Here is a 27,138-nt window from a genome sequence, read left to right as displayed (position 1 = left end):
GTTTTATAAGAATATGCTAAGTGACAAGGAAATGAACCAGCTCATCAGATTGGTCATTGATGTTTAGCATTTTCTTTTTGCAGTGTGCTGCATTTCCTCAGGACCTGACTAAAACTGATTTGCTGAGCTCCTTGGCTCAGCCTGGGGAATATTTCTTATGGACTAAAGAGAAAAAGTTACTTAAAATCTATTACTGCAGGCTGCACTGGATGGCTCTAGCGACTGGCAGTATGGTATTAAACTTTTTATCTAGGTTACCCATTCACATTTAGTCGGATCTAGAGTGACCAAAAGTTACTGTTTCTGTTAGTTTACTAGTGGTTTACATGATAGGAAATTACAGTCTCAAACCACTTCAGAGAGATGATTCTATATCCACAAATCTAGCAGCACCTTTAGCAATAGCTGCTGTAATCCTGGTGCTTTCAAAAAATTAATCTGCCTTAAAATGCACAATTGAATAATGAAGCCCATTTCTCCAAATGCACGTCATCCAGAATTGTGATACATTTGACAGAAAGACTTACCGAATCGATGTAGAAGGTGTTGGATCCCACAAAGGTGATAGCATCTTGCAGGTCATAGTTGTGCACCCCATTTTGGTAATCCTGGTAGGGGGTCACGGTGAGAGCGAAGGGCCCCACACTGTGTTTGCTCCAGTTGGTCAGCTTCACCTGCAACGGGATGGGGTCTCCCACTTTGCAGTTCACCACGATATCACAGTCGCAAAGCTTGCCATCAACAAGGATATCTGCAAACCAAAAAAAAAAAATCCATGTTATGCTGGACTCCTGCTTTAGAAACTGTACTAATCTTGATAGGAAGCTCAACAAGAAAATGTAAACTCAGTGAAACCAGGAGTGCATGACAGTTAACCTTAGGAAAGACAACCCAACGCTGCAGTGTTGTGTAGGGTAAAGTTGCAAAGAAACTACTTGCAAAAACCAGTTCATGATAGTCTGATATCCATGCACAACTGTTGAAAGAGCTATGAAAAAAACTAATCGCGATCTATACGCAGGCACCAGAAGATTTTTTTTAACATCCTCCCTTGAAGACCAAAGCCATAGACAACTTCTCCTGCAAATGAACAGCATTAGGTGAAGGGAGATACAAACGGGGATACAAATGGGAATCATCAATACAAATGGTAGCTAGATAGATCCAGGGCTGGATGCCCATGTTCACATGGTCACAGCCTGAATAAATCATCCTGTATGCAGGTGACCTGTTGGAGCAGGACAGACACGGCCAGAATTTGCAATGTAATACATCTATTAAAGTCCAGATTATAAGGAAAAAGGGGATTTTGAAATTATACAGCAGTACTATGAGCTTGTTCACTGTTTGCGCTTTAATTGATTCTGGGATTTCTATTTTTAACTTTCTACTTTTCTTTCCCTTAGTGGGATAGCAGAAAATATAAAGCCTCTAAATTGGTTACTGCTGGGACAATGACAGCTGGAGTAATGTGTCCACTAACCTTGCCCATTTGCTTATACAGAACCAAAATGTTTCATTACCAGCACACTATGAAATTGCTAGTCCAATTCCCTGCTCTGAAAGCGTTCCCAGTTGTGCAGTATTACTGTGTTTTTCAGATGAGGGTTATCTCCGATGGACTATTAATACATGAACATAGTTCTATTTTACTATGGGTTCATGTTCTGAGATAAGAGAAAGCCTTGGGCACATGTAAGAAAGCATCCTCTGTGTGAATACCTATCCCCACAATCTCATATGCCCATGAGGCATTTCGATCACTCCAGCTCCTCCTCAGTTGCTTGCCTTATGACATACAGCATATTATTCTTCTGCCAACAGCACTGGATTTACATTAGTAATATCTCCTCCTCAAGAAAAGACACTATTTTTATGCTTCAGGAGCTTTCACAGAAAAAAAATTTTACACCAATTTTTTATTTTATTTTACTTATTTTTGTTTTGTTGCCTTTGACAAAAAACTACTAAATGATGCATGTTCTCGTGATGCCCTTTAGCCTGGCAAACTGAACAAGCCTCAGCACAGCATTCGGAAAAAAAAGAAAGCTAATACCAAAGAAGAAAGAAATTCAGAAACGATCATTTATTCCAGAGTTCAGATCAGCAAAGCTGAACCACCCAGATGAAAACCCCTCCTTGACCAAAGCTGACCAAATGCAGCGGCAAGTCCCAGGTACAAGAGGCTTGGCAGAGTGAGCACAAAGGAACCCAACAGTGCTCAAGCTGCAGCTATCCAAAATCCATGCTGGTGTCCCAGTTGGAACATCCCCATGCCAAAACCTCCCTTTCCAAAGGAGATGCACTGGTGAGGCCACACCTGGAGTGCTGGGTCCAATTCTGGGCTCCTCAGTACAAGAGAGACATGGACATAGTGGAGAGAGTCTAGTGCAGGGTCACAAAGAGGATTAAGGACCTGGAGCATCTCTCCTATGACGAAAGGCTGAGAGAGCTGGAACTGTTCAGCCTGGAGAAGAGAAGGCTCAGGGGGATATTATCAATGTATAGAAGTACCTGAAGGGAGGGTGCAAAGAGGAAGAAGTGAGGCTCTTCTCAGTGATGCCCAGTGCCAGGACCAGAGGCAATGGGCACAAACTGAAACACAGGAAGTTGGCTCTGAACATCAGGAACCACTTTTTTTACTGTGAGGGTGACAGGTTGCTTAGGGAGGTTGTGGAGTCTCCATCCTTGGAGATACTCAAAAGCAGACTGGACACAGTCCTGGGCAACTGGCTCTAGGTGGCCCTGCTTGTGTAAGGGGTTGGACCAGGTGACCTTCAGAGGCCCCTTCCCACTTCAACCATTTGTCATTCTGTGCAAGGAAGTTATAATCATCCTTGCATTACGGGAAAGCACTACAAAACATGTTTGGTGTTGGATTTCTTTTGCAATAGCACACTCTAGCATTATGGGTTCTCCTGCTCAACATGATCAAAATGCTTCTTGCAGGATTGCCCTAAGTTCATGAAGGTGAAGTGGTGGTTATGATGGGATTAACTGGCCTGAATTTTTCAAAACACAAAAATATGTCTCTGTGTGTGTATGTGTCTAAACTTTATACTTCCCACTCTCCTGCCACAGAAGTGAAGTCCAGTTGCTTCATTTCAAAGAAATACATCTATGTCAGTTCATGACTTTATACCAGTTTATGTTTTCAAGCTTCTCTGTGCAAGGTAAGTGCTGTCATGTGAAAAAAAATATTTTTTTTTCTGGTTCCTCCAACCAGCAGGTCTTACAGCTGTGAGAATGGTTAGGTCCCCAGATCAGCATGAACTTTCAGTCAGTAAGCTAAACAGGTGAAGAAACTGATGAATGTTTTCAAGCTGCTGATCCACTTGCCTTTTAGCTTTAAAATTCGATGCTCTGCTGTAGGAATTGTAAATGAACTCTTTGCCCTCTGTCTCCACCTTTGTATGTAATAATAGCTCAGAGCATTGCTTCCCAATATCTTCATGTGAAAATAGAAAATCCAAAAAAAAAGGGAAGCAACTAAGCTTGGCTCAACCAGATTAATTTTCTTTTGTATTCCTAAAAAAAAATTAAATTCATTTAAGATTGATTTAAGATTGTGTGTGCGCACACGTGCTTGTGTACTTATTGAGAGAGTATTTCCTTCCCTCCCAGCACACCCTTCCCTCCTGCAGTACTGAAGTCAAGGATCTCAATGAGATGTCAGATGAGAAAACACACATGGCTGGCGTGCAAAATACTATGGAAAGGAGTGTTTAAAAACAGTCCCCTTTCATCAGAGAGAACAGCTTGGTTTGACAGGCAGTTTTACTCCCTTTCTGACACAGAAAACATCTCACGGACCATACGGATTTGCTTTAATATTTTCATCCATGAACAGAGGAAAAGCCATGTGTACAGGGTCCCGTTTCTGCAGATTCAGCTCACTCACACAGATGGCATCTAAAAGCTGGGACTGCTCACACCACTGCTGTGAGAGTGAATCATTATTGGCTTCAGTACACAGTAGCTCTGATTCAGAAGTTACAGTCGCGAGCACAGAAGACAGTGGTGGCCGTATCTCCATTTCCAAAGATTCAGATACAAGGGAAACAGCAGAAAATTAGAAGGACCAAGTTAAACGCAAACAGTATATGTAAGTTACATTAAAAAGGTAGAAGTATAAACTCTGGCTGTCAAGGGCAAAAAAAAGCATAAAGGGCTAGCAATCTCCTTCTAATTGAAAGTTAAATCCTTTATTTAAGTACTTCAATAAGCAAATAGAATGCTGCTTTTTTATCCCCCCCCCCATCTCTACTTTTCTGATCACTTACCTACACATGTCCACTGTGATCAAATCCTTGTGTGCCAACATTGCTCTGCAATGCTTCATAGCCACAAAAAAAGGAAAGACACAGTGTCTACCCCGCACCCACGAACAGGCACGGGACCACGCTGAGGAAGTGCACGATATTTTATTTCTAGGACCTTGTCTAAGTGATTATTGTACAAGGGAGAAAATGTCCAACACGTTTTGGAAGGCAGAGGATGAGCATGACAAGCCATTGAGAATCTCAGAATCCTGCAATCACTTAGACTGGGAAAGACCCTTAGGATCATAGCAAGAAGTGGTGAGAAGGGCGACTGGAAAGCCTTGGTTTGTCACTGATGGTGTTAGCTAAGCCTTTTAAGATCTCAAATTCACCTTTCAGTTGGAAAAACTGCTTCATGGCCAGTTAATAGGCGATGCTTATGGACACCACAATGGCTGGGAGACTATTATATAAAAATAATACATCAGATTTCATATAGTGTCTGCCTTTCAGGACCTCACAACTCAAGAACAGGCAATGAATGTTACTAATGGGAAGACAACCACTATTTCACAAGAAAAACGTCATTTACTGTCACCTGCCACGTGCACTTCTGTCTACATCACCCAAAGGAGCAGCTTGGAAATGAATACCGAACATTATTAACCTTTTGTGTTATTTATTCTGCTCATGTTAGCTCATAGTAAGTGGTTCTTGCTACTTTGTCAAGTTCCTGTGCGAGCACTCGCAACTCATTGTCCCACCTCTACATCAAGGGTCCTGAGTCACGGCTAACTGCATTTCCGCACCCAACACCCTGTTTGCCACTGTGAGGGTTTAATTTTGGAAAGCTGCATACAAATACGTGTTTAATCTCAGTGGAAACTCACGTTCCAGCAATGTTTACTCTCCCCACTCAAGCTTGGGTTGATTTTAAAAAACAGGCTGCAGAGGAAGGCAGGGTGTTGGTGCTCATCTTTATAGTGGGGGATGGAGAAATTCCCATTGGATATTTGCTTTTAAACTGGATGTTGAATCCCAAACTGAAGCAGATGTATTGGTCTCTGCCATTCACTGAGGCTAGGAACCTGTCTCGAGACATGGAGCGAATGCCTCACAGAGGCATGGCTTTGCACAAACAAGTGTCAACAAAACTCAAGGCAAGAGATGCCCAAATGAGTAAATGCTTCTCACGTAAGAGGTGAAACTGATCTTCAAGCCCCGCAAAGCAAGCCTTGCTCAGCTGTACTGTGATAGCTAGGGGGATTTTAGTCAATCAACCATTTTTTATTCTGTTACAACTGTTCCAAAACACTAGTTTTACTCATCTCGTTTTGTGAACTGAGAGCGCTGCGCTCTGAGGGGGGGAGAGGAGCAACAACACTGACGTCCATCAGGTACTTCAGTGGAGGAAAGCCAAAGATCAAGAGCCCAAACCAGAGTTGCTGCAGTGAAAGTCTTGCAGAATGATTCAGTTTTTCTGCGCTCACCAAATCTAAAGTGCTGATTAAAATGTCTGCCTGGGCCAGCTTTACTTCTAATTGCCCTAAAAGAGCAGGGAAAGGGCCAGCCCTTCTGTCTGGAACAACTTCTTTTATTTCTCCTGCCCTGTTCTGCAAGAATGTTTGTTCAGGATTTTGTGAGGAACTTAACGATGCGAAAAGAATTCTTTTTTTTTAAATCATCCATTTAGAAATAGGCTGAACAATTCTGTCTGTTTCCAATTTTACATATAATGAAGATGGAAGAAAGATCAAAGATCAAAACCACAAAACCACAGGAAAATTCCATGCACAGAGCAAGCTGATCCTGTCCAAAGAAGCAAAGTCCCTGTCCCTCCTCTCATGCTGGGTGTCAGGTCAGCAACAGTTTTACAGTTTTAGCAGCCTGTTCTTTGGAGTTGGGTCGGCAGTTAACACGTGGCATTCCGTTAAGACAACGGACTCCTTCACGTTTCTTCTGTATCTATCACCTCCTCCAATATACGAAACTAAACACTGTTTCTGTTTCCCCTCTTCCAACTTGTTCTCTCTCTTGTAGAACAGTTCCCTTTCATTTTCTAAACCATTCATGCAAATTATTGACACATAGAGATGCTATAGCACATGCTATAGGACTGTTTACATTTGTTTGTCTGTTACGAGGTCCTGCAGTATTATCAGACCTGAATACATCCATACAAAAGATATTTCTATGAATATAAAAACTGTGTTCCCTGCCACTCTCATCATGAAAATGCTGAATAGTTATTTAATAACACAAGAACCTCATTGCTATTTGCATAAAGTCTTCTGTATGTGGTTTGGATCTGCTCCTCACATCCAACCCGAGTATCTTAACTTGGAATAACATCCTCGTGTTCATTCATTGTTACACTGACACAATGCCGAGTCAAATCCATCCCCTGCATAATTTGATTGCAGCCAATAGTAACAGAGAACAAAGGTATAGAGATGTTTGTATTGTAACAGGTTCAAATTACACGAATATCTCACCTTGTCAACCACTGCTAGTCCTGTCCTGGAAAGTGCCTTATACTTGGTGCCTGCTGATCCAAAACCCCTATGGACCTGAAGAGTCTCCTCTTCAGGGGTCAGTACTGGGCCCAGTCTTGTTTAACTTCTTCATCAACGACCTGGATGAAGAGTTAGAATGTACCGTCAGCAAGTTTGCTGATGACACCAAACTGAGAGGAGTGGTAGATACACCAGAAGGCTGTGCTGCCATTCAGCGTGACCTGGATAGGCTGGAAAGTTGGGCAGAGAGGAACCTGATGAGGTTCAACAAAGCCAAATGCAGGGTCCTGCACCTGGGGAGGAACAACCCCATGCATCAGTACAGGCTTGGGGTGGACCTGCTGGAGAGCAGCTCTGTGGAGAGGGACCTGGGTGTCCTGGTGGACGACAGGTTGACCATGAGCCAGCAGTGTGCCCTGGCTGCCAAGAAAGCCAATGGGATCCTGGGGTGCATCAAGAAGAGTGTGGCCAGCAGGACGAGGGAGGTTCTCCTTCCCCTCTACACTGCCCTGGTGAGGCCTCATCTGGAGTACTCTGTCCAGTTCTGGGCTCCCCACTTCAAGAAAGATGAAGAGCTACTGGAGAGAGTCCAGAGGAGGGCTACAAGGATGATGAGGGGACTGGAACATCTCCCCTACGAGGAGAGGCTGAGGGAGCTGGGCTTGTTCAGCCTGAAGAAGAGAAGGCTGCGAGGGGACCTAATAAATGCTTATAAATATCTGAAGGGTGGGTGTCAGGAGGATAGGGCCAAGCTCTTTTCAGTGGTGCCCAGTGACAGGACAAGGGGCAATGGGCACAAACTGAGGCACAGGAAGTTCCGTCTGAACATGAGGAAGAACTTCTTCCCTCTGAGGGTGACGGAGCCCTGGAACAGGCTGCCCAGGGAGGTTGTGGAGTCTCCTTCTCTGGAAATATTCAAGACCTGCCTGGACAAGGTCCTGTGCAGCCTGCTGTGGGTGACCCTGCTTTGGCAGGAGGGTTGGACTAGATGACCCACAGAGGTCCCTTCCAACCCCTACTATTCTGTGATTCTGTGATTCTGTGGGTCAAGGCTCTCGGACATGGATGAATGAAACATCACAGGAAAAGATACGAACCAACCAGTGCAGTTTCCTGCAAGTACCAACAACCCAAAGACCTTCAGCTAACATGGGGGCACGAACCTGAAAAGAGGAAACTTGGCAGAGAATGCGATGCCTGAACATGAATATAGGCTAGTGGAAGAGGCAATTGCTTTCACAAGAGCTCTGAGCTGCCTGATTCCTGGCAGACTTCCCATTCCCAAACATTTCACAATTGAATTAAGGACACTTTATTCGCTCCAAAAGCAATTAAAAAGAAAAACACATTTAAAATATAGTTCTAGCAACAATAAGCAATTAGTCTTTGATAATTGTCTGTGTCTTCCTATTTAATCACTCTTTTGCCGTGGCCAGTATGCTGATGACAGATCCCGACTGGTCCGGTTATCGTTCTTGCCAAATTGTTTTGAGTTTGTGTCTGTTCTTAACTCTGTGATGACAACGGACTGAGGATGCTGCAATATCCCTGTAGGACTCCCTTGCACAAGGATTTCTCAACCTTGTTCCTTTGCACTAAGTAAGCTCTCTTCCTCCAAATCAGTATAATGTCTGTGCCCCATTTCAATCTCCAAATCGATCCTTGGCAGACACGTGATCAGCATTCAATTTCAGCACTACTTGATCTCCGCTGTAAACATTTAGATGTAGCACAATCTTTTTCAATTAACTCTAAATACCAGGGTCACGCTAGCTGAAAAGAGAAGCTTGAACATGACTAGCGCTCTGCGGTTTGACTGTCTCCAACTTCTATTTGGGATCTTAAAACAGCAAAGCTGAATGTACATTAACCACAGATTTAAGAAATGAGTTGTTCAGTTTAACCTCTCTGGGTTTGGCAAGAGTTATTTTATTTTGCCCATGCCTTTTACAATAGACTGCCCTGTGAAATTGCTGGCACACAGATGGCACCTGACTGTCTCACTTCTCCTCTGGCAGCCAAGGTAACTTCTCATTTGGTGATTTCTCCAATTTGCTATCAAAGTGAAAATCACTTCAGAGTTTGTACTGCTTGTGTCCACTTCTAATCTCAACGCTCAAAGGCAGACCCCTCAACTTTTAAAATTCTCAAAGCTCTGGCTTTTTCAGTTATCCTGAGCTCCTTTTGACTTCTTTTAAAACATTCCATGACATAGCCCCAGCTTGCTTAAATAGTCTCAATTCTGAATGTGGGCCAACCCCTTTTTACCTATTCATCACAAGCAGGTTTGCAGAAGACTTTTTATTATCTGCTGCACAGCCGGAAGGTCAGGGTGGCATAGAGCGTATGCCTGCATTTTGAAATTTCATGATCCCAGGATTTGCATGTTATTTTAGGTTATTGAAAACTTTATTTCTATAGCTTGTCTGTGGCAGGACTACTTTCAGAGCAGTTTTACCCTGGCTTGTGGGGGAAAAGAAAAAGGGAAAGGAAAAAAGGGGGGGAAAAAAAAAAAGTCCAGTGAAAAAAAACTAATCTGTACTAGAATACATCATGTAACACTGGTTTTTGTATACTGGCAGCTTTGTGCAAAAACACTGCAGGTCATGAATAACGTGGCTTAACCTACAGCTTAACAAAAGAAAATCACCTAATTCCTCCCTGGTTGCATAATGAGACTTCAAATTTTCTCCTTCCTTCTGCCATTCTGCAATGATGGATGTGAGACAAACTTCTCCCTTCACAAAGAAGATTTTTGAAAGGTCTCACGCAAACTTTGTGAGAGTTTCTGATTTGTGGCTGAAAAGTTAATGGTAAAAAGGAGTTTGTAGCCTTTATGTGCTGGTTTGTGAGTCTGTCTGATCTCAAAGCAGGTTTAGTCTAGACACTACACAGATTGCAGACCTCCAGCGAGTGTTACCTGCTCTAGAAATCAGTGATAAAGGTGGTGGCTGTGGCACATTCCCGACAGAGGTAGTAGTGAGATAGCACAGGGTCACAAGAGAAGTAATGCCTACTTAGTAGCAGAGACATAAAAACTAGGCTCCTGCACTCAATTCTCTGCATGCAAAATCAAATATGTGGATTTCATCCACTAAACTCTCACTGAATTTGGCAATATGGAAGTAGAAACTGTTTTTCTGGATTTTCTACCGTTTCAAGTAGAAACAGTATTTTCCGCGTTATCCATTCAACAGGCACACAGTGGTTCTCTGGACTCTTACATAGGTAAGGGATCATACCTAAGAGGTAGCTATTTTTTAAATTGCCAGTTAAACAAATTCTCTATGTAGCATAATTGTCATATTTGCCATCTGTACCACGAAATCTGTGCTGTACTGCCTGACGCAGAAGGAACTCAAATGCAGCTGAGAAGAGAGATGAGAGAGCAGGTAACTCCATGCCCAGTGTATAGAGATATAGGGGCAGGATGCTTAATGTAAGCAAAAAAAAGCGATACTGATTATTTAAAGAAAATTGATGGGTACCTGACCCAGTTTCCACGCTTGTCCTAAAAACGAACCATGAAATACTGGATGAGATGCCCAGGCCATAAGACTTTTGTGTCCTTGCAGAGCAGCCAAAGCCTGGTACAAGATAATATATAACTCCCTATTAACAGGCAGGTAGATGATTTACCACATTTCAGTAAGTGTGTAAATATGAGCACCAGGACACTGAGCCTCCCAGGCCTCCTTTAGCCTGACCATGATCGAAACGCAATGAGCTGCTAAATGAGATATATTAAACAACTCCACGTACAAACGCCGTATTGCAGCATTTCATGTAGAGGGAAAGCGTGACGTCTGGTTACTAGACTACTTGTGGCTAACATCTACAGACCAGAATTGCTCAAAAGCAGAGGAGCACATTAAAACAACCTTAAGGAAGGTTCTTTGAATTTCAGTCACAGCATATTTCGGTCTAATGACTCTAAGTTGTTTTAATTACCAGTGAATTGAGTTAAGTTGTTACTGCTTCCCCTATGTACAGTTAGTTCATTCTGCCACTTTTGCGTTATGACATGAGACAGTAATCCAGGTAGATGTGACTTGGAAACTATCAAGTCCTACTATGGTGCTATGACTTCTTAATTCTGATCACATCCTTCTTCTGCACCATGACCTGTCTCAAAATCCAATCTGAATCCACATACCATGAACTGGACTAATAGATATATATAGATGGAAATTTTCAGTCATCCTCTGTGATACAAATCTGTATTCTTACTTGTTAGATAGGATGTGAACACACAATAAACTTACGGGAAACAAGAAATCTTTAAGCCTAGAGTCATCAACTCAAATAACTTTCAGCCTCTCTCTTTGAGATCTTTTTTGTCAAGAATTTACTACTTTCTAAAACTGAACATGCTCAAAACTGAGCTCCTGAATTTTTCATGAAGTCCTTTCCTCTCCATACCTGTCTTAATTTCAGAAATAAAAGCGGCCTCTTTCCTGCCAATCTCAGCTTTCTCTTTGACTTGATCGCCTCTCATGACTCACACCTCCAGTCTGTGATTAAATCCTGAAACCACTTTCTACAAAACTTCTCCAAATTTGACCTTTTCACTCTGCCTACATTGCCAGACCCTTGTCTAAGATCTAATTGGATTATGAGCCTTAACAATTAAAATCTTTTCATCTCTGCTTTTGACACTTCCAAACCCGCCTTTCTAATCTGCTAAAGACTTTGCTTCAAAGATCATCCTGTAGGTCTATAACCTGGTTATGTCAACATGGCACCTTGCATAGATATAATTTCCAGCTTGTCTACTTTCTAGCCATAGCAGCGGAGCTCAGCCTAGGCTAAATCCCCACTTACCGCCCCAATATTTCCCATGCAAGCTGAAACCCGTTGCAGAGGTCATGCAGGAACACTCACAGAAGCCTATCTGATTACGAGGACAGGCTAAGAGAGTTGGGGCTGTTTATCCTGGAGAAGAGAAGGCTCCAGGGAGACCTCAGAGCAGCCTTCCAGTACCTGAAGGGGCCTACAGGAAGGATGGAGAGGGGCTTTTCACAAGGGTGTGTAGTGATAGGACAAGGGGGAATGGCTCTAAACTAAAAGAGGGCAGATTTAGTTCAGATATTAGGAAGAAATTCTTCACCATGAGGGTAGTGAAACACTGGAACAGGTTGTCCAGAGAAGCTGTGGATGCCCCCTCCCTGGCAGTGTTCAAGGCCAGGTTGGATGGAGCTCTGAGCAACCTGGTCTAGTGGAAGATGTCCCTGCTCATGGCAGGGGTTTGGAACCAGATGATCTTTAAGGTCCCTTCCAGCCCTTACCATTCTATGATTCTATGATGCTGTGATTGCTACAGAGCTGGCAGATTGTGCTTATTGCTATCTATGGGCTACAACTTGTGCGCAAAACTACTTCTCTCCTATTACTCTGTTATACTATTTTCCCTATTCCTATTCCCTGCTAACTTCATTTTTTTCGTACAACATATATGCTTCTACAGCATATACATATGAAATACATATATATACACACACATACATATGTATATATATAATACTACACTACAAGCTCTTAGGGACAACAATACTCATGTTCCTAAGAGCTCAGCAGAACAATTTCTATGGCACCTAGAACTACGCAGACCTATTTTCCTGGGATGTCTAGCACTGCTAGAAAATTAGAAACAATAAAATAAATAACTTTAAAGAAATTAAAAATATCTGCATCTGTGTATCTCAAATCTCAAGGCTATCTAGCAAGGCAAGGAACTGAGCGCTGTACCAGTTTTCCAAATGAGGATACTAAGACATTTTAGGAAGCAGTTAACCTGTCCTGTGAAGAGCAGTCAGGAGTTTTCACTGAGCAGAAATGACTGCATAAGCTACCCAATGGAACTGAGAGCTGAAGATGACTTCCAGAATATGGAGAAAAACACCTTAACTGTAAGCTTTCAAAATCCCTATGCTGGCTTGTCTAGGTACCAGCTCCTTAGGGGAATAAGTCTTACACTGAACTGAACATAAAACCTGAGGATTTATAGGACATGCAGGAAAGGAGAGAGAGGCTAAAAGGAAACCCAATCATAAGGAAAAGTAAATCAAAATAAAAATAATGCTATTTAAAGGAGAACTCTTTGATAAAATATTAAACGTAAGAGCCCAGAAACCCATCCTTCCCCATCACTGCATTTTGAAGGAATGGAGACCTCAGATATTAGCACGGTGAAGTTCAGAGGATGAAAACTTTGGGTTTAAATAAAATCGCAAATTAAATATTAGGGAGGAGAGAAGACAAGAAACACTGAGTTCAGCTAGAGAGAGTAAAAAATTAAATCCTCTCCATAGCTGAGGCGGCGAGCCATGCCTTGGGCTTCACCTGTCAAGTGCTCAAAGCATTCCTGCAAACCCCTCTCCTTTAATTGGCCATTCGGGCAGCAAAACCGTCCCTTCCTCAAACCCTGCAACCGTGCTCCAGCCTGCCGAGCCGATGGAAAAATGAGCAATGAGCAGGTGTCAAATTCTGTCCTTTTATCTTTGGCTTTTAAAAGACAGATATAATTATGGGCAAATCAGTGTAGTGCGGCGGCTGATTAGGTCTCTTTTCTGAGAATTATTTGCACAAGGCTCTGTGCGCAGACCGGCCACAGCTATCAGCTCATCTACAGAAACAGTATTGTGTCTGCTCTACCTTCTAGAGGCACACACATACGCAGAAAAGAGAAATTATTAACTCCTCAGCCTCCATGGCAAGGAAAGCAACACTGCATCCTCTGACCAGCTCTCACTGGTGCAATCATTCAATGGTTTATGTGGTTTGAGATTACGTGTGTATGCTTGATACACATCAGTGGAATGCCTAAGAAATGAAGAGAGGCTGTAAAGCATAGGAAGTTGACAAAATTCGCAAAACTGAAGCTAGAAGTCTTCAAAATTCAATGTACAGAAAGACTTTATGGCTTCCTTCGTCGCATCTCTGAAGTCATGTATCATTTTGTGGATTTACATGTGAAGTGATACTGACTGCACTACAAAACACGAACAAAAAATCTTTCCAAATCCCATCACCTGCAGGGACCAGATTTTTAACTTTATAAAAATCCATGGATTTACATTACCTAGGGATCTGGCAAAAGGTATTTCATCGAGTTTTTGTTTGGTGGTGCAGAAGAACAGAGATGGGTTAAAAAAAAAAGGAGGAAAACAGAAAAATAGCTTTTGCTGTTTTGAACTGATCCAAGAAATGAATCTACCGATTTCATATGAAAAGGCAGCTTTCTTTGCAGTCTCAGTACAGAGACTGAGGGCGCATGCCAAGGGATCCTGGTTGCCACCCCAGTCCCAGAAGCAGTCCTGCCAAACCCATAGCCCTGGGAGGGCAGTATTAAAGAATGTCTCCTGCTGCTATCTGCACCCTTACTGCTGTTTGGATGAGTACAGCCTCCAAACTGTGAATATGGGATATGCCCCTTTAGTGCTAACTTACCACCCTTACATCCAAACCCACAGAGGTTTTATTAACCTCATTATGTAAAACAGGAGAGGAGAGAGGATCATTTTGTCCTGATCCTTTCTAAATTCCTAAAGAAGTAAAAGCTTTCAGTGCAAGGGAATTTTTTTCCCAAAATTTTCAGGTCTCTAGTTTGGACTATGCTTTTCCATAAACATTTTTAAAGCAAGAGAGTGAAGAAAAGCTTATGAGTTAGTTGGAAAGTATATAAAGAATACAGTAACATACAACGGAAACTGTTCCCAAGAGCATTTGCGATTTCAGCAAGTACAAGGTACTGGGAGTCAACCACTCTATTGTGTGGTTTGTCATTTCCAGCATTAATTTCTTAAAAAGTCTATCTTTCACACACTTGCAATCCAAACAAAAGAAGAAATTAAAAGAACTAAGCACACAAACCATGCTGGGCAATAGAGCATCACAGCCAAACGCTGCCAGTAATCTATATTCACTTTGTATTACATGAACTGACCCAGAATTAACTATGGCTGCCCTCTCCTGGAAATCTCTCTAAAACAAATGAAGTTCTCTTTCATCTATTTCCATTGATGGCATTAGCATGCTTAGTGGCAAGACCACAGGAGAACACGACAACTGGCTAAACAGCCACGAGAAAGAACCTTTTTTCCATAAAGATCCTGAACAGATATTACAGTCCCCTCATTGTACCGAGCTCACTGAGCTCACGCGGAGAATACAAACTACGTAGTTCCTGGCTTAAAGTTTGAGAATGGATGTCAAGTGTTAGAATGTGGGTAAGAAGAAAAGAACTTGCAGTCACTTCATAGAAGATCTTCACAATCAGAGACCTGAACATGAGCTTTAGCAAACTTCAGCTGGGGATCTATGTTCCCTCAGGGTTCACTGGTCAAGCACATGCAACATGAGCCCACGTGCTCCAAGAGGGCACTCCAAGAGAGGACAGGGCATAGAGAAGATAGCCACTTGCACTACACATGCAGGGAGAAACAGAGGATATCCAGCCCGCCCTGGCGTAGGTGATTCAAAGAAGAGATGCTTTCAAAGAAGGGAAAAGGTGTGTTCAGTCTTCACAGATGTTAGTATGAGTCAACAAAATGTCCTGACCCACAATGTCAGGTGTTATTGCTGGAATACAGTATCAGCGCTGGTGGCTTCAGCCTCCTGTCCATAGCTATATAATCACCTATTAGCATCCATTCATGGGCCTTTTCTCAGAAGAGATTTCTTGCTTGAGCCCACTCAATAGGAATCTCTTAAAATCCTTTCTTGAGAAATGACAGACATCATAAGATAGTAATTTGGGAAGATCACTGGCCAAATCCCAATTAATACTTGTTCCATAAAGGTACCACTGAGGTTCCTGAGCCAGGTCTAGTGATAAAAGCACAAAGTTACACACTAATATGGTAGAAGCAGGATGAGATTTCATGAGATTAAGATACCAAACTGGTCAATAAAGTATCCCTGATCTAAACAAATGAAACAAAAATCAGAGATGAAAAATTACCTTCATATAATCATAGACTCGTAGAATGGTTTGGGTTGGAAGGGACCTTAAAGAGCATCTAGTTCCAAGCCCCTGCCATGGGCAAGGACATCTTCCATGACACCAGGTTGCTCAAAGCCCCATACAACCTGGCCTTTAACATTCCCAGGGAGGGGGCATCCACAGTTTCTCTGGGCAACCTGTTCCAGTGCCTCACAACCCTCATAGTAAATAATTTCTTTCTTACATCTAATCTAAATCTATCCTCCTTCAGCTTGAAGCCGTTACCCCTTGTCCTATCACTTCAGGCCCTTGTAAAAAGCCCCTCTCCAGCTTTCTTATAAGCCCTGTTTCAGGTACTGAAAGGCAGCTCTAAGGTCTCCCTGGAGCCTTCTCTTCACCACGCTGAAGAGCCCAAACTCTCCCAGCCTTCCCTCATAACAGAGGTGTTCCATCCCTCTGATCGTTTTTGCAGCCTCCTCTGGACCCACTCCAACAGGTCCATGTCTTTCCTGTGGTGAGGGCTCCAGAGTTGGACACAGGACTCCAGGCGGGGTCTCACCAGATCGGAGTAGAGGGGCATCATCAGTCTTAAACATCTGTCAGGGTCACCTGTTTATGTGAAGCATCTCATTCAAAACTATAAAAAGCATTCAAAATCTATAAAGTTCAGTACAAGCATTTTAGAAACTCAGTAATAAATATCTGCAAATGTAGAACTTTGCTATCTTTTCTTCCCTGTTTTCCTCTCTCTCCACATTGTTCCTGACCATTTCTTACTGTCTCTTGCATTTGCTTCTGACAGCAACCACAGTGTACCAGGCACTGTCTGAAAACAGGCAAAATCTCTGTCCTTAAATTATCACTTTATGTCATGTAACGACCAGTGAAATCTCCATCTATGCAAAGAGTCCTTTCAGATGCCACATTCAAATTTGCCTCAGCGAAAAGCAGCTGTAATAGAAAGCAGATGCTCCATAAGGAGTTTGCCAGCTGTTGAAGTGACATGTAGATGTTGTGCATATTTAACACCAAACATTCGACCTTTCAGTATAAAGGGAACTCACTCCCTGTCTTAAAAATGCTGAGCCAAGATCTTCATTACCATAAAATGTAATAAGGTAACACTACTCTTAGTTTTCTGACACAGGTACAGAAGCAACAAACCCACAAAACAAAACACTGAAAAATTATAGAAAAATTGTGAGAATTGTCTTTGACAGGAAAGATAAATTCCAGTTGTCTTCAATGACCAGAATCATACAAAGTCCAACAGTAGCATCCACCCTCTTGTCTTCCCAATTTTCTCTCTAGCTAGGCTCCAGTTTTACATTCCAGAGCATGGCAGCCTCAAGTAAAAAATGTTTTGTAAGAGCAAAGGTCCATTTCGTCTGACACTTTTCTTTGAGATATAATGTAAATGAATCTCACTATCTTCTCTCTAAAAAGTAGGATAAAAAACTAATAAAACAGTTAATTACTTGAAAATCAGACAAGCTTGACCTACTCTTACTTAATTTAAGTATTTGTCTAAGAAAAGAAACCAGTAACTGCCAGAGTGTGCCAACACTTGTTATTAACAATCTGAAAGTCAACTTCTTGAAGGGGGACACTGGCCGGAATTGAAAATTCTGTCACGTCAAAGAACAACTGCCAGTAAAGACCAACAGGAGACATACTGGCACTTACAAGTCTTATTTATTTTTCAACATCTCAAAGTCATTCAGCAGAATGGGCTTCTGTCTTAACCATCCCAAAGCACCTCATTAAATGAGTGAGTTAATCAAGTATATTCTGCTAATGAGAAAACAGGATTAAAAAAGTTCAGAGAAGTGAGAATAAGGAAAAAATTTAACAGAGCAGTCAACCTCTTTCTTTTTTTTCTGTCCTGCCCAGAGTTTGATGGTCTAGAAAGGAAGGGTCTTCCAGCTTTATGACACATAAGGTACTGCAATTAATATACATGACTGTACACACCCTGTGTGACTTCAGCATTCGGGCCTCCTGCATTTATTTATATGTGGTGTTAGGACCTTGCTGAACTCATTATATGTGTAATTACCCATCTATGCATCCATTAGGTTTATAGAGAAATACATGTAATCACTCACTCCAGGTAACAGGTTTACTGTTAAGATAGGTAATTGAGGAATTATTATTTGCTAGTGGCTATCCATACATACAGCCACATCACACGCTTTTTACCATGTTTGCTTCCTTTTCCCCATTGATCCACCCATTTGAGAGTCATCGCAGCATTTCAAATCTTGGGCATTTTCATACATCCCCTGTCCATCCCTCAGCTCAGTATCTATAGAATTTTCTTCCAGATTATGCCTGTCCAGAAAGACTCCATCCTGTGCCAGTAACAGCTTTTGTATGCCTAAAAGTATGAGGTCTAGTTATATCTGGAATATTTCTACTTGACACTGAGATGGAAAAAAGGCTACACTTGCTCAGTCAGCCTTTCCCCTGCAAATGCAGGAGTATTTCATACACATATTTTCTCATTCATTGTGAATCTGTGGAATCATAATAGCGCCAACAATAAATCTAAATATTTGAAAGAAATCATGGTAAAACCACTTTGGAAAATCCATCTGAGATCAGCACGAGGTTGATTTTCTTGCAGTACGCTGAAATATTTACACAAATCTTTGTTCTGTGATCTGATTTGCCTGTTAATGACACTGAGCAACAATTTATCTTACCTAGACTTCTCATCCTATCAAACCAATCCTAAATACTTGAATCCTGTATGAGAATATGCATTGTCTGGGACTGAGGACTGCAATGTCCTCTTGGATCATTTGCGAACACGGCTCTTTATTGCTTGGCCATAGTGTGAACTGCCATCAAAACCAGCAAACACCATTTCCCTGACTACCCACTCGCTAAGCCCTGGGTAGAATAAAAATATGACACAGACTGTATTGAGAGCCCTGGAAACCCACCTGCTGTCTTTGGCTCTGACAGCTGAGCAATTTCTGCTGGGCAGCCATATGAATGGCCGTTCTGTCGCGATGTCCAAGGGAGAACAATACAGCTGTTAATTAATAAAATAGTGCAAGTTTGCCTGCAGGTTGTTTATACTAATAAGCAGAGCCAGTATTACAATCATTGCTTTTCAAGTTACCGTACTGCCTTGTAGAAAGAGACCTGTAGCAATGAAGTGAACAGTGATTATGTGAAATGAGTCCTAATAAGTCTGAAATGATTATTATTCAAAAAGATCACTCCAGTTAGGAGGAGACAAAAATTCCTTTCTTCTCCAAAGACTAAAATTTTGTTTACTTATGTGATTGGTTTCTCCTACATTTCTCTCCTTTATCTTCACTACATCACTCTCACAGGTCTGTTACATTGGCAGTACCCAAACGGATGCCTCAGAAATGGTTCCCTGCTTAAAGCTGGTATCGTATATGTAACATATCGAAAATCAGTGATCCCTACACATTAGACAGCTAATGGGCTAAAAGAAAAAGACTCGAAAGAGCTTAATCAAAGTGGCAAAATGGCCTGGCTTTATTTCCTGGGCCATCATCCTTGTGATACTACACTTTCTTTGGATCCTATCCCCAACTGCCTATTCTCCATTGCAAAAAAAGTCACAGTTGCTACTTCTGACGGTCCTTAGGGCTATGCCCCCATTTCCATCCATGACCACGGCCTTGTTCTTCCTTACACTCTGCTCTGCCACCATGGTTGGTCTCCAGTGTTCTCTTGTCTCCAGCCTTCTCCTAAAATGCCAGTTACACATGTGATGGCCCCTTCACATGAGACCACTAGATAGCAATGTGACCTCACTTCCCACAGGACTTCCAGCACACTACGTTTGGGACATTACTAGAAGGTAATGGCTTGGGAAGTGGCCAGAAGCAGTGACAACTACTTTTTCTGACCATTGCATACACTTTCAGAGCAGAGTTTTCCCAGACCTTCTCTCCCCAGGCTTGCAGATTGAGCATTTTGCACACTCCTTGCACCTGCCTCAGCTTCACTGGGGCAGCAGAGATCTCTACTGAATGCACACGTAGTGCTGACAGTCACAGGTGCTCAGATCCCATCACATCCAGACACTACTGCATTACACTTTCATCATCATAATACAAGTTCCCACTGAGAATCAAACTCAGCACTTCAGAAAGACACATTTCTCAAATTAACTGTCAAAATTCACTTTTATCATGTTATTGATGCCATCATAGCCATTCAAGGAAGAGATCTCTTATTCTGCATTCTGCATTTTTTGTCTCAAAAATTTTATTAATAGTGAAAACAGCTACTCTTATTAGTTCTTTGGATAGCAAGGGAGAGAACAGTCATAGCACTCCTGTCCCCAGCAGGTACAGATGGAGAAGAATCAGATCTCTGGTGGCTTCTTTTCTCCATTGGAAAAAGCTACAGATGTCTCTTGCAGTATAGCTTTCTCAGGTAATCCATATTCAAATACAGCATACTTTCTTCTCCATAAATTCTTCCCCATCCCACTGAAGGAGCCGGATAAAGCAAAGGAGGAGAAATAGTCGAAATTCAGATTGAAAAGAGAGGTAATCTCCAGCTGTAAGTATGTCTATGATTGTTTCATGTATAATAATTCTTCTAATTTATCCAGTCTGGTTGCAACTTCAAAATGACGAGACTTTCACCATATCCTGTAGGAAATACCTCCATAGTTCAATAGATCTTACTGTCAAGTCTCCTTAAGTCTCAGTCTAAATGTTTCCACATTCATTTTATCCCGTTAGCTATAGACTATATTCTTATATTCACTCTTAGTTACAGACTATATTCTAGCCTTAAACTCATTCCACTCCCACATGAGCTTGGTATCCTTCTACTATTTCTAGCCTCCATTACCCTATGGCATAGCAAGACATTAGAAAAATATACTAGAACAAATTAAAGCTGTCAGAAAAACCAATGAATGCCAGATAATTTAAAAATAAATACAATTAGAGCAGTTAAAAATGGAGAACGCCTATTAGATTACTGCACACGTCCCTGAATACAGGACGTCTTAAATTAATCTGATATTAAATGTGATCTAAGCCAAAAGATCAAGAAGAATCTTGCATATCTTCCCTAATTTTGAATTGCTTGGCCTTTATACAATCTGTCTCAAAATGCTAATACAGCAGCACCTGAAGGTCTGTTAATTTTTATTTCTCAAAAATCGAGGTAATTTCTTTTTTTTTAAGAAAATTATGAGCTTCATCTTACAGCGAACTTGTCCCCAATGGGAAGATCTTGGACAGGACTTAACTAAAGTTACCTGTCAAGGCTGTGCCTTCTTCAAACTGAGTGCAAAGGGAAAAGCTGCTGTGCCTGTCTGCAGTCAGGTAGAACTGCTGCCTCCAACCTCATCTGAGCTGCAGTTTCAACAAACACACATGGGAATGCAGTACTGGAAGAATATTTGATTGTGTTTGTTTACCAACAGTGTTGATGCCAAGCAGCTTTGCCTGGCAGAAAAAAAGATGAAATTTGATTTTTAATAATACCACAACTCTGATAGGAACTGTGTTACAAGAAATACCATTTCAGGCTATCAGAAGACAGATGGTCTAAATGAAACAGCAATACATCAAAATCTCGAAACTGTAAGTCTTGTGAAAGTTATTTTAAAGGGAACATAAACTTAAATACATATTCCAAAAGTCAGACCACGTAGCATGACTGCGATCACCAGTGGCCCCACTTCAGTTAGGTTTTCTTTTTCTTTTAGTTTTCTTTTGTAGTTATACCTGAATTAGCTCAAGATACAAGTAATTTCATTTTTTTCCAACAGAGGACCCTCAAGGAAGAGCAGTAAAGTTGTTCCTGAACTTTTTATACCAATAAACCACAGTTAATCTAAAAAATATCTAGTAGGCTTCAGTCTGTTACAGTCTGCATTTAGTTTTAAACATTTGGCTGAAGAACTGAAGAGTTGCTTTGAAAACAGCAGACATATCAGGCTAGAATAAACTCGATTTCTTTGAATTGAATTCAGAAATCTAGATTCAAGAAAGCGATATCTTGTAACAAAACTCTTCATTGTTGGGTCAATTAAAAACAGATTCAAGAGCAAATAAGGTTCCTTAGCAACTTCAACAAAGCAGGAAAAACCACAGTCATTGCTACCCACCAGGGGAAAACCAAAGTGTCTCATCTCTTCGCTAAATTACCTTGCTTTATTTTATTACCAGCCTCTTCAGGCCTGGCATAGGAGAGACATTTGCTGACATGTTAAAGATTTCAGTAAGGATGCTCTCATTCTGCTCACAAGGCGCATAGGAAGCAAGGCTGAGTTCAGGTCTTCTGATTTGCCTTGTTCCTGGAAAACTTGAGGCACGATGGGCTTCTAGTGCCAAGTTGGACCTTATGTCCTCCCTTTTGTATAAGCAGTACATAAGAAGATATTTCAGTTTCATTTCTAAACACTCCAAATGTGTAATGTAATGACTTCACCTGTCCTGAAAGAGTAGAGGACTTCCCACATGTAAACCACAACACGGTTATCGACAATCTAGAGAAAATACCATTATGTTTTTCTTTGCTTCAGCATCTGGTTTAACATGGTCATTGCTTTAGCATTTCAGTTTTAAAACACCATGAACAGCAAGCACTTGAATAACAATACGCTGTTTTTTAAAGAAAAACTAGTGCCTGCACCAACAATTACAACAGCTTTCACTTGGAGACTGCAATGAAAGAGATCTGATAGCTTCTGAACAAAGAAATATCCTTTTATTCACGATGCTAAAAGATTACAGTGTCCAGAATACCTGTTAAAAAAAAAGTTATTTTTTTCAAGATATGCCTCAGAGACAGTACCTGGAAGCATATGCCCCAAACACAAGTTTGGATGCTCACCAATCTTTGGAAAGACAAAGGGATCAATTCAAATTTTCTGAATTTTAACGCAAGGCCAATTATTGTTGCAACCAACCCTTAAAACAGGTCTGACTGGCATAATTTTGAATAGCAATTTCAACTCTTTTGATTTTGATTTTGCAAACAGCATCCTGAGTCATGGGCTGTGTTTCAGAAGCTGCATTCGCTGTTACCACACACTGCAGGAAAACCTCCTAATTTTTTTTTTCTTTTTTGTCACTATGAGTTCAATGATTGTCATCTTCATGTCAAGGTGAGAACTTCAAAGTCTTAAATATATGCATGATCTTACAGACCCTGGGGAGAATCTAACTGGCGAAACAGTTGGGAATGGCAGAGAGACCACAAGACACCGGGAAGAATCCAGCCACAAGTCTTTTTTATCACAGTATATTTTAGAATCTTGGAAATATTTATCTTCTGTTCTGCTGGACAGCCAGATTGAACCAGGTTTTGTATTTTTATAATTATTTACATGAATTCTATTTGGAGAAAAGAAAAAAAAAATCAAAGCACTGCTAATACGCAGAAGCTCTGTCACCCTATATCTCACAGTGGTTTCTGCCTGTCAGAAGTAGCATGTTTCTTGAATTTGCTCCTAATCTTTCTGAAGAGAGAAAGATGACTGAATCGCATTGCCAACAGACCAAAGCAGAACTGTGCTGCTGATATGTGCCTCTTCTTTGTGCAGCGTGCAACAGCTTTACCCCGTTATTATATTGTACACAGAGCACTGGCAGGCTGAAATTTTGGTAAATGGAATGAATCTGCTAAGCCCTGCAAAGGACAGCAACATTTTCCATTACCTGTTGGATAAATAAAAGGTTACTCCGTTTCGGTGTCCTTCAGTAGCATTTTGTATCATTAACCATCAGGCCACAAGGACCGACAGGAGAGAGGCAGAGGGTTCGTGCCTTTCCCCTATCTTTTCACTTGTTTTCCAGGGGATGGTTGCCTTTTCATCCTCCTCCTTAGCAAAGTAACTAGCCGTGTTCGATTTGTCTGTGGCTCAGGATTCAGGGTCATTTTTAGATGCTGCACGAAGGCACTTACGCTAAGTAGCTCATCAAATGAAGAGTTTAATAACTAGTATGGACACAGTATCTATCACTCCAGACTTAGGAGGCCAGCCTTTGTTTTTTTAGCATCGTAGGAGAAAATTATAATCTGGTATCATTATTATTATTATTAAACACTGCTATTAACACAGAACTAAATTATCTTCTTTTCCTGACTAACCTACGGCTTCCTTTTCTCCAGCATTTTACCTGCCAATATATAAACACCACCATATGCTTCATGGTCCTGTTTTAAGTGATGCTTTTGACTTTTAACCCTTTCTTCATTTTCAGCCCTGTAGAGTTGCAAGCTCAATAAGAGTCACAAGCCAAGCTGCACGGGGTCTGACCATCATGCAACTGGGAAAGCTCAAGGAAACATCGTGCTGCAAAAAGGTGCCCTTTTTCCCCAGAAATGCCTGGGCACAATGTTGTTGTGGGTTTTGCATGGAAGATGTGAATACAAGAAGCTGATCAGCTGCGATTGCTTTCAAGAATCTACAGTTAAAAGCACAATTTTCAAGGGAAACATGGAGTTGAGGGGTGATAGAAGACCTTTGGTCTACTTCAACTTTGAGACGGAGAAAGTAAGCTTCACCCTCCCTCCTAATCTGCTTTGTAATGATGCTTGCAAGGTACAGAGAACTATTTACTCCTGCCCCAGCAGCTAGTGTGCCAAAATGGCATGGGAAATGCACAGCTGCAGCCAAAGAGATGACCGGATGACAGCCCCCCTGGATGGCTGGTGGGTTTATCTCTGGATAAGCCTCCTGTTCCCATCTCCAGATAAATGTCCCATTCTTATCAATTAAAAAAAAAAATGTGGAAGGGAGGTGCTCTTAACACAAACAGCAGGGCAAAGTGAATATTCCTTCCTGCCCCATGTTAGATAAAGGGTGGTTTTACCATTTCTCCTGTCGCTTCTGGCATTTACCATGAACATTAATCCTGTCAGTGGAACATCCTCACTGTTGGTGCTCTCAAATGCTGGCCACACTGTTGTTCATTTTGACCAATAACAATGAAAGCAAGCAGCACACCAAGCGCATACAGCAATTCTACACCGCTCACAAATTCCTCCAAATTAACATCTCATCTACAGTGCAATGACCTATAAAATCTACAGCCCTCCAGCAGCAAAATAAGGCACTGTTTAGAACATCTGGTAAAGTTAATTTGCATCAAAATAACTGTAAATTTGAAAAATGCGTTTTCAATCCCTGAGTAAGTTTTATCCATCTGCCCCCAAAACCCACCTAAGTCTCCAATATTTTCAGCTGATCCTCACCTATACAGAAGTACTTTAGCTCCAGTTTACTATTTGCAAAATGACACCGTAACAAGATACAACTGCGCAGATTTCCACAGCATATTTAAAGAAGAGAGGGGAAAAAAATTCCCATTATTTTACTTCCCTAATTAAGTTTTTTTACTCTTTCTCTTTAAATACCACTCTTCCTAATCTTCTGGTGTGCTTGAAGAGCTGCAGGGAGAAACTCAGGTTGCACAAGCACGGGCTGTACAATTCAATTAACGAGATCTGAAGGAAACTTGCGTCTTCGGACAGCATCTCTGAGGTTTTGCCATGAACGCTGCCTGATCTAATTAGGAAACACTCAGCATCTTTGTGGCAATTACTAAAGAAAATATGACATGACCACTGTCTTCCTTCAGATGGAAAGGCAGCAAAAAATGACAGGAAACAGAAGTCGGACGGGAGTTAATAAAACAGCCCTTGGCAAGAGAGGAGAGAAATGCCGATTCCAGGAGCAGGTACAATTTTCTCGACTGGAAAATGAGGAAAAAGTAGCACATTGCAAGCTAAGGACCAACAGGAAAAGAGTCCGTTTAGTCATAAACGAGCCACAGACTCACCATAATAAAGCAGCGCTTATGCTTGCAGACAGCTGCCTATCACAGTTGATTAGACGAAAAGGGCCTTTAAATGGGTGCCACGGTATGGTTTGTGGCTGCCCTACGGTCACACACGTGCCCTCAAGACATACCAAGTGCCAATGAATTAACAACCCTATTAACGTTAGGAATTAAATTTCTTTCACCACAGAAACCAATCTGAATCACTGAAAATACTTTGGAAGTCCCAATAGGAGTTGGTCCGGTGGCTACAACAGGGAACTGGAAAGTGAAACTCCCTTAATGGCAGCCCCAACCTTCATCACTGATTTGCTGCGAGAATTTAAGCATGCAACTTAACAGCTCTGCCCCAGTTTACTGATGTGTTTAATATTAACTAGCGGCTCCAGAGTAATCAAAATATGGCAGACACTTTACAAAACAATGAAGGCGATCAGTATGGCACTTACGCAACACAGAGGTGCGAGTCTTAATTAATGTTTATAAAGTGCCTGAAGAACTTGAGAGAGCTGGCGCCGAGGGAATGCAAAGTATCATTACCTTTATTTTGCAAAGAGGTATGAATATGTGATTATAATTCTATTACCTACGCAGATTCATATAGAGGGTTTGAGCACAAAAGAAATTAAACTTTTTGACACTTTCTCTGCAGCGCAGGTTCATTATCGGAGCGGTGTATGAAATGTAAGGGATTTAATAACTTGCTCTTAAGATCAGCTAGGAAATCATACCCAAATCTTCACTATCTTCAGGCAATGCACAAGCAAAAAAAGTGTGTGACAGAAGTGCTTTAAAAGTTAGGATTGTTACGTGGATGTTCTAGCACCACACAATCTGAGTACTTTCAGAGCATTCATTTACTGTAGCAGCTGTAATTTCCCCTGTATTTTGATTATCTTGACACTTTCTAATCATGAGAGTTATAAATTTTAAAATGATATGGCAGGCTTGATAGGCTGCAGATTCACCCCCCAAGTGAAGTTGCTTCTTTTATTAAATGTTAAATTGCTTTTCTCCAAGAGGAGAATTATATTTTGGTTAATTTTTGCCTTTTGAATGCTGTTACAGATTTCTTCTGATAATACAGTGGTCTGAGTGACAGCAGAGACTTTTCTTTTCAATATTCCTGGATAAATATTGACCAAAGATGCCATTTCTGTCTTTCACCATTGAGATGAATTAGTTTGGGCACAATTACAGCAGGTTTTTTTTAGTATAGCATCTAGTATGACTCAAAAGTTTCTAAGATGAGCTAAGAATTTGCACAGATTTTTTTCCTGAGCAGCTCCAGCATTTTCAGACTTTACAGCTAGGATCTGAAATTTGGCTGGGGAGGTACAATTGCCTGCATGTTCAACATGATCATTTTCCTGCTCAGCCTGAATTCCTGTAAATTATAAGCTTTGTAAAATAATGCTTCTGTATTCGTAGTCAAGATTTTCTATGCAGATACTCCCTATGTTCACTTTACCGAGTAGTCCCATTTCCAGCACCACAAGATACGGAAGGTTTCCCTCCTAAATACCACGTGCAGCCTGTTACAGCTGCGAGTGCCATAGGTCAGAACAGCTTGGTTCCTCAGGACTCCTCCAGCTACACCCAAGGCC

General features: G+C 41.4%; 1 protein-coding gene across 3 annotated transcripts in view; it reads right to left on the bottom strand.

The window, feature by feature from the left end:
• The window catches only part of TRAPPC9 (trafficking protein particle complex subunit 9), a 553,794-nt gene that overhangs the window by 10,084 nt on the left and 516,572 nt on the right, over nucleotides 1–27,138 (bottom strand). For all 3 annotated transcript variants that reach the window (XM_075415508.1, XM_075415510.1, XM_075415509.1), the window contains one exon: nucleotides 528–751. In XM_075415508.1, coding sequence (XP_075271623.1) covers nucleotides 528–751 — 224 coding nt within the window. The remainder of the gene's footprint in view (nucleotides 1–527; nucleotides 752–27,138) is intronic.

This window comes from Opisthocomus hoazin, chromosome 3 (genome assembly GCF_030867145.1).
Source record: "Opisthocomus hoazin isolate bOpiHoa1 chromosome 3, bOpiHoa1.hap1, whole genome shotgun sequence".
NCBI lineage: Eukaryota > Metazoa > Chordata > Aves > Opisthocomiformes > Opisthocomidae > Opisthocomus > Opisthocomus hoazin.
Note: the sequence above shows the minus strand (reverse complement) of the source record. Positions and strands in the feature narration are given on the sequence as shown.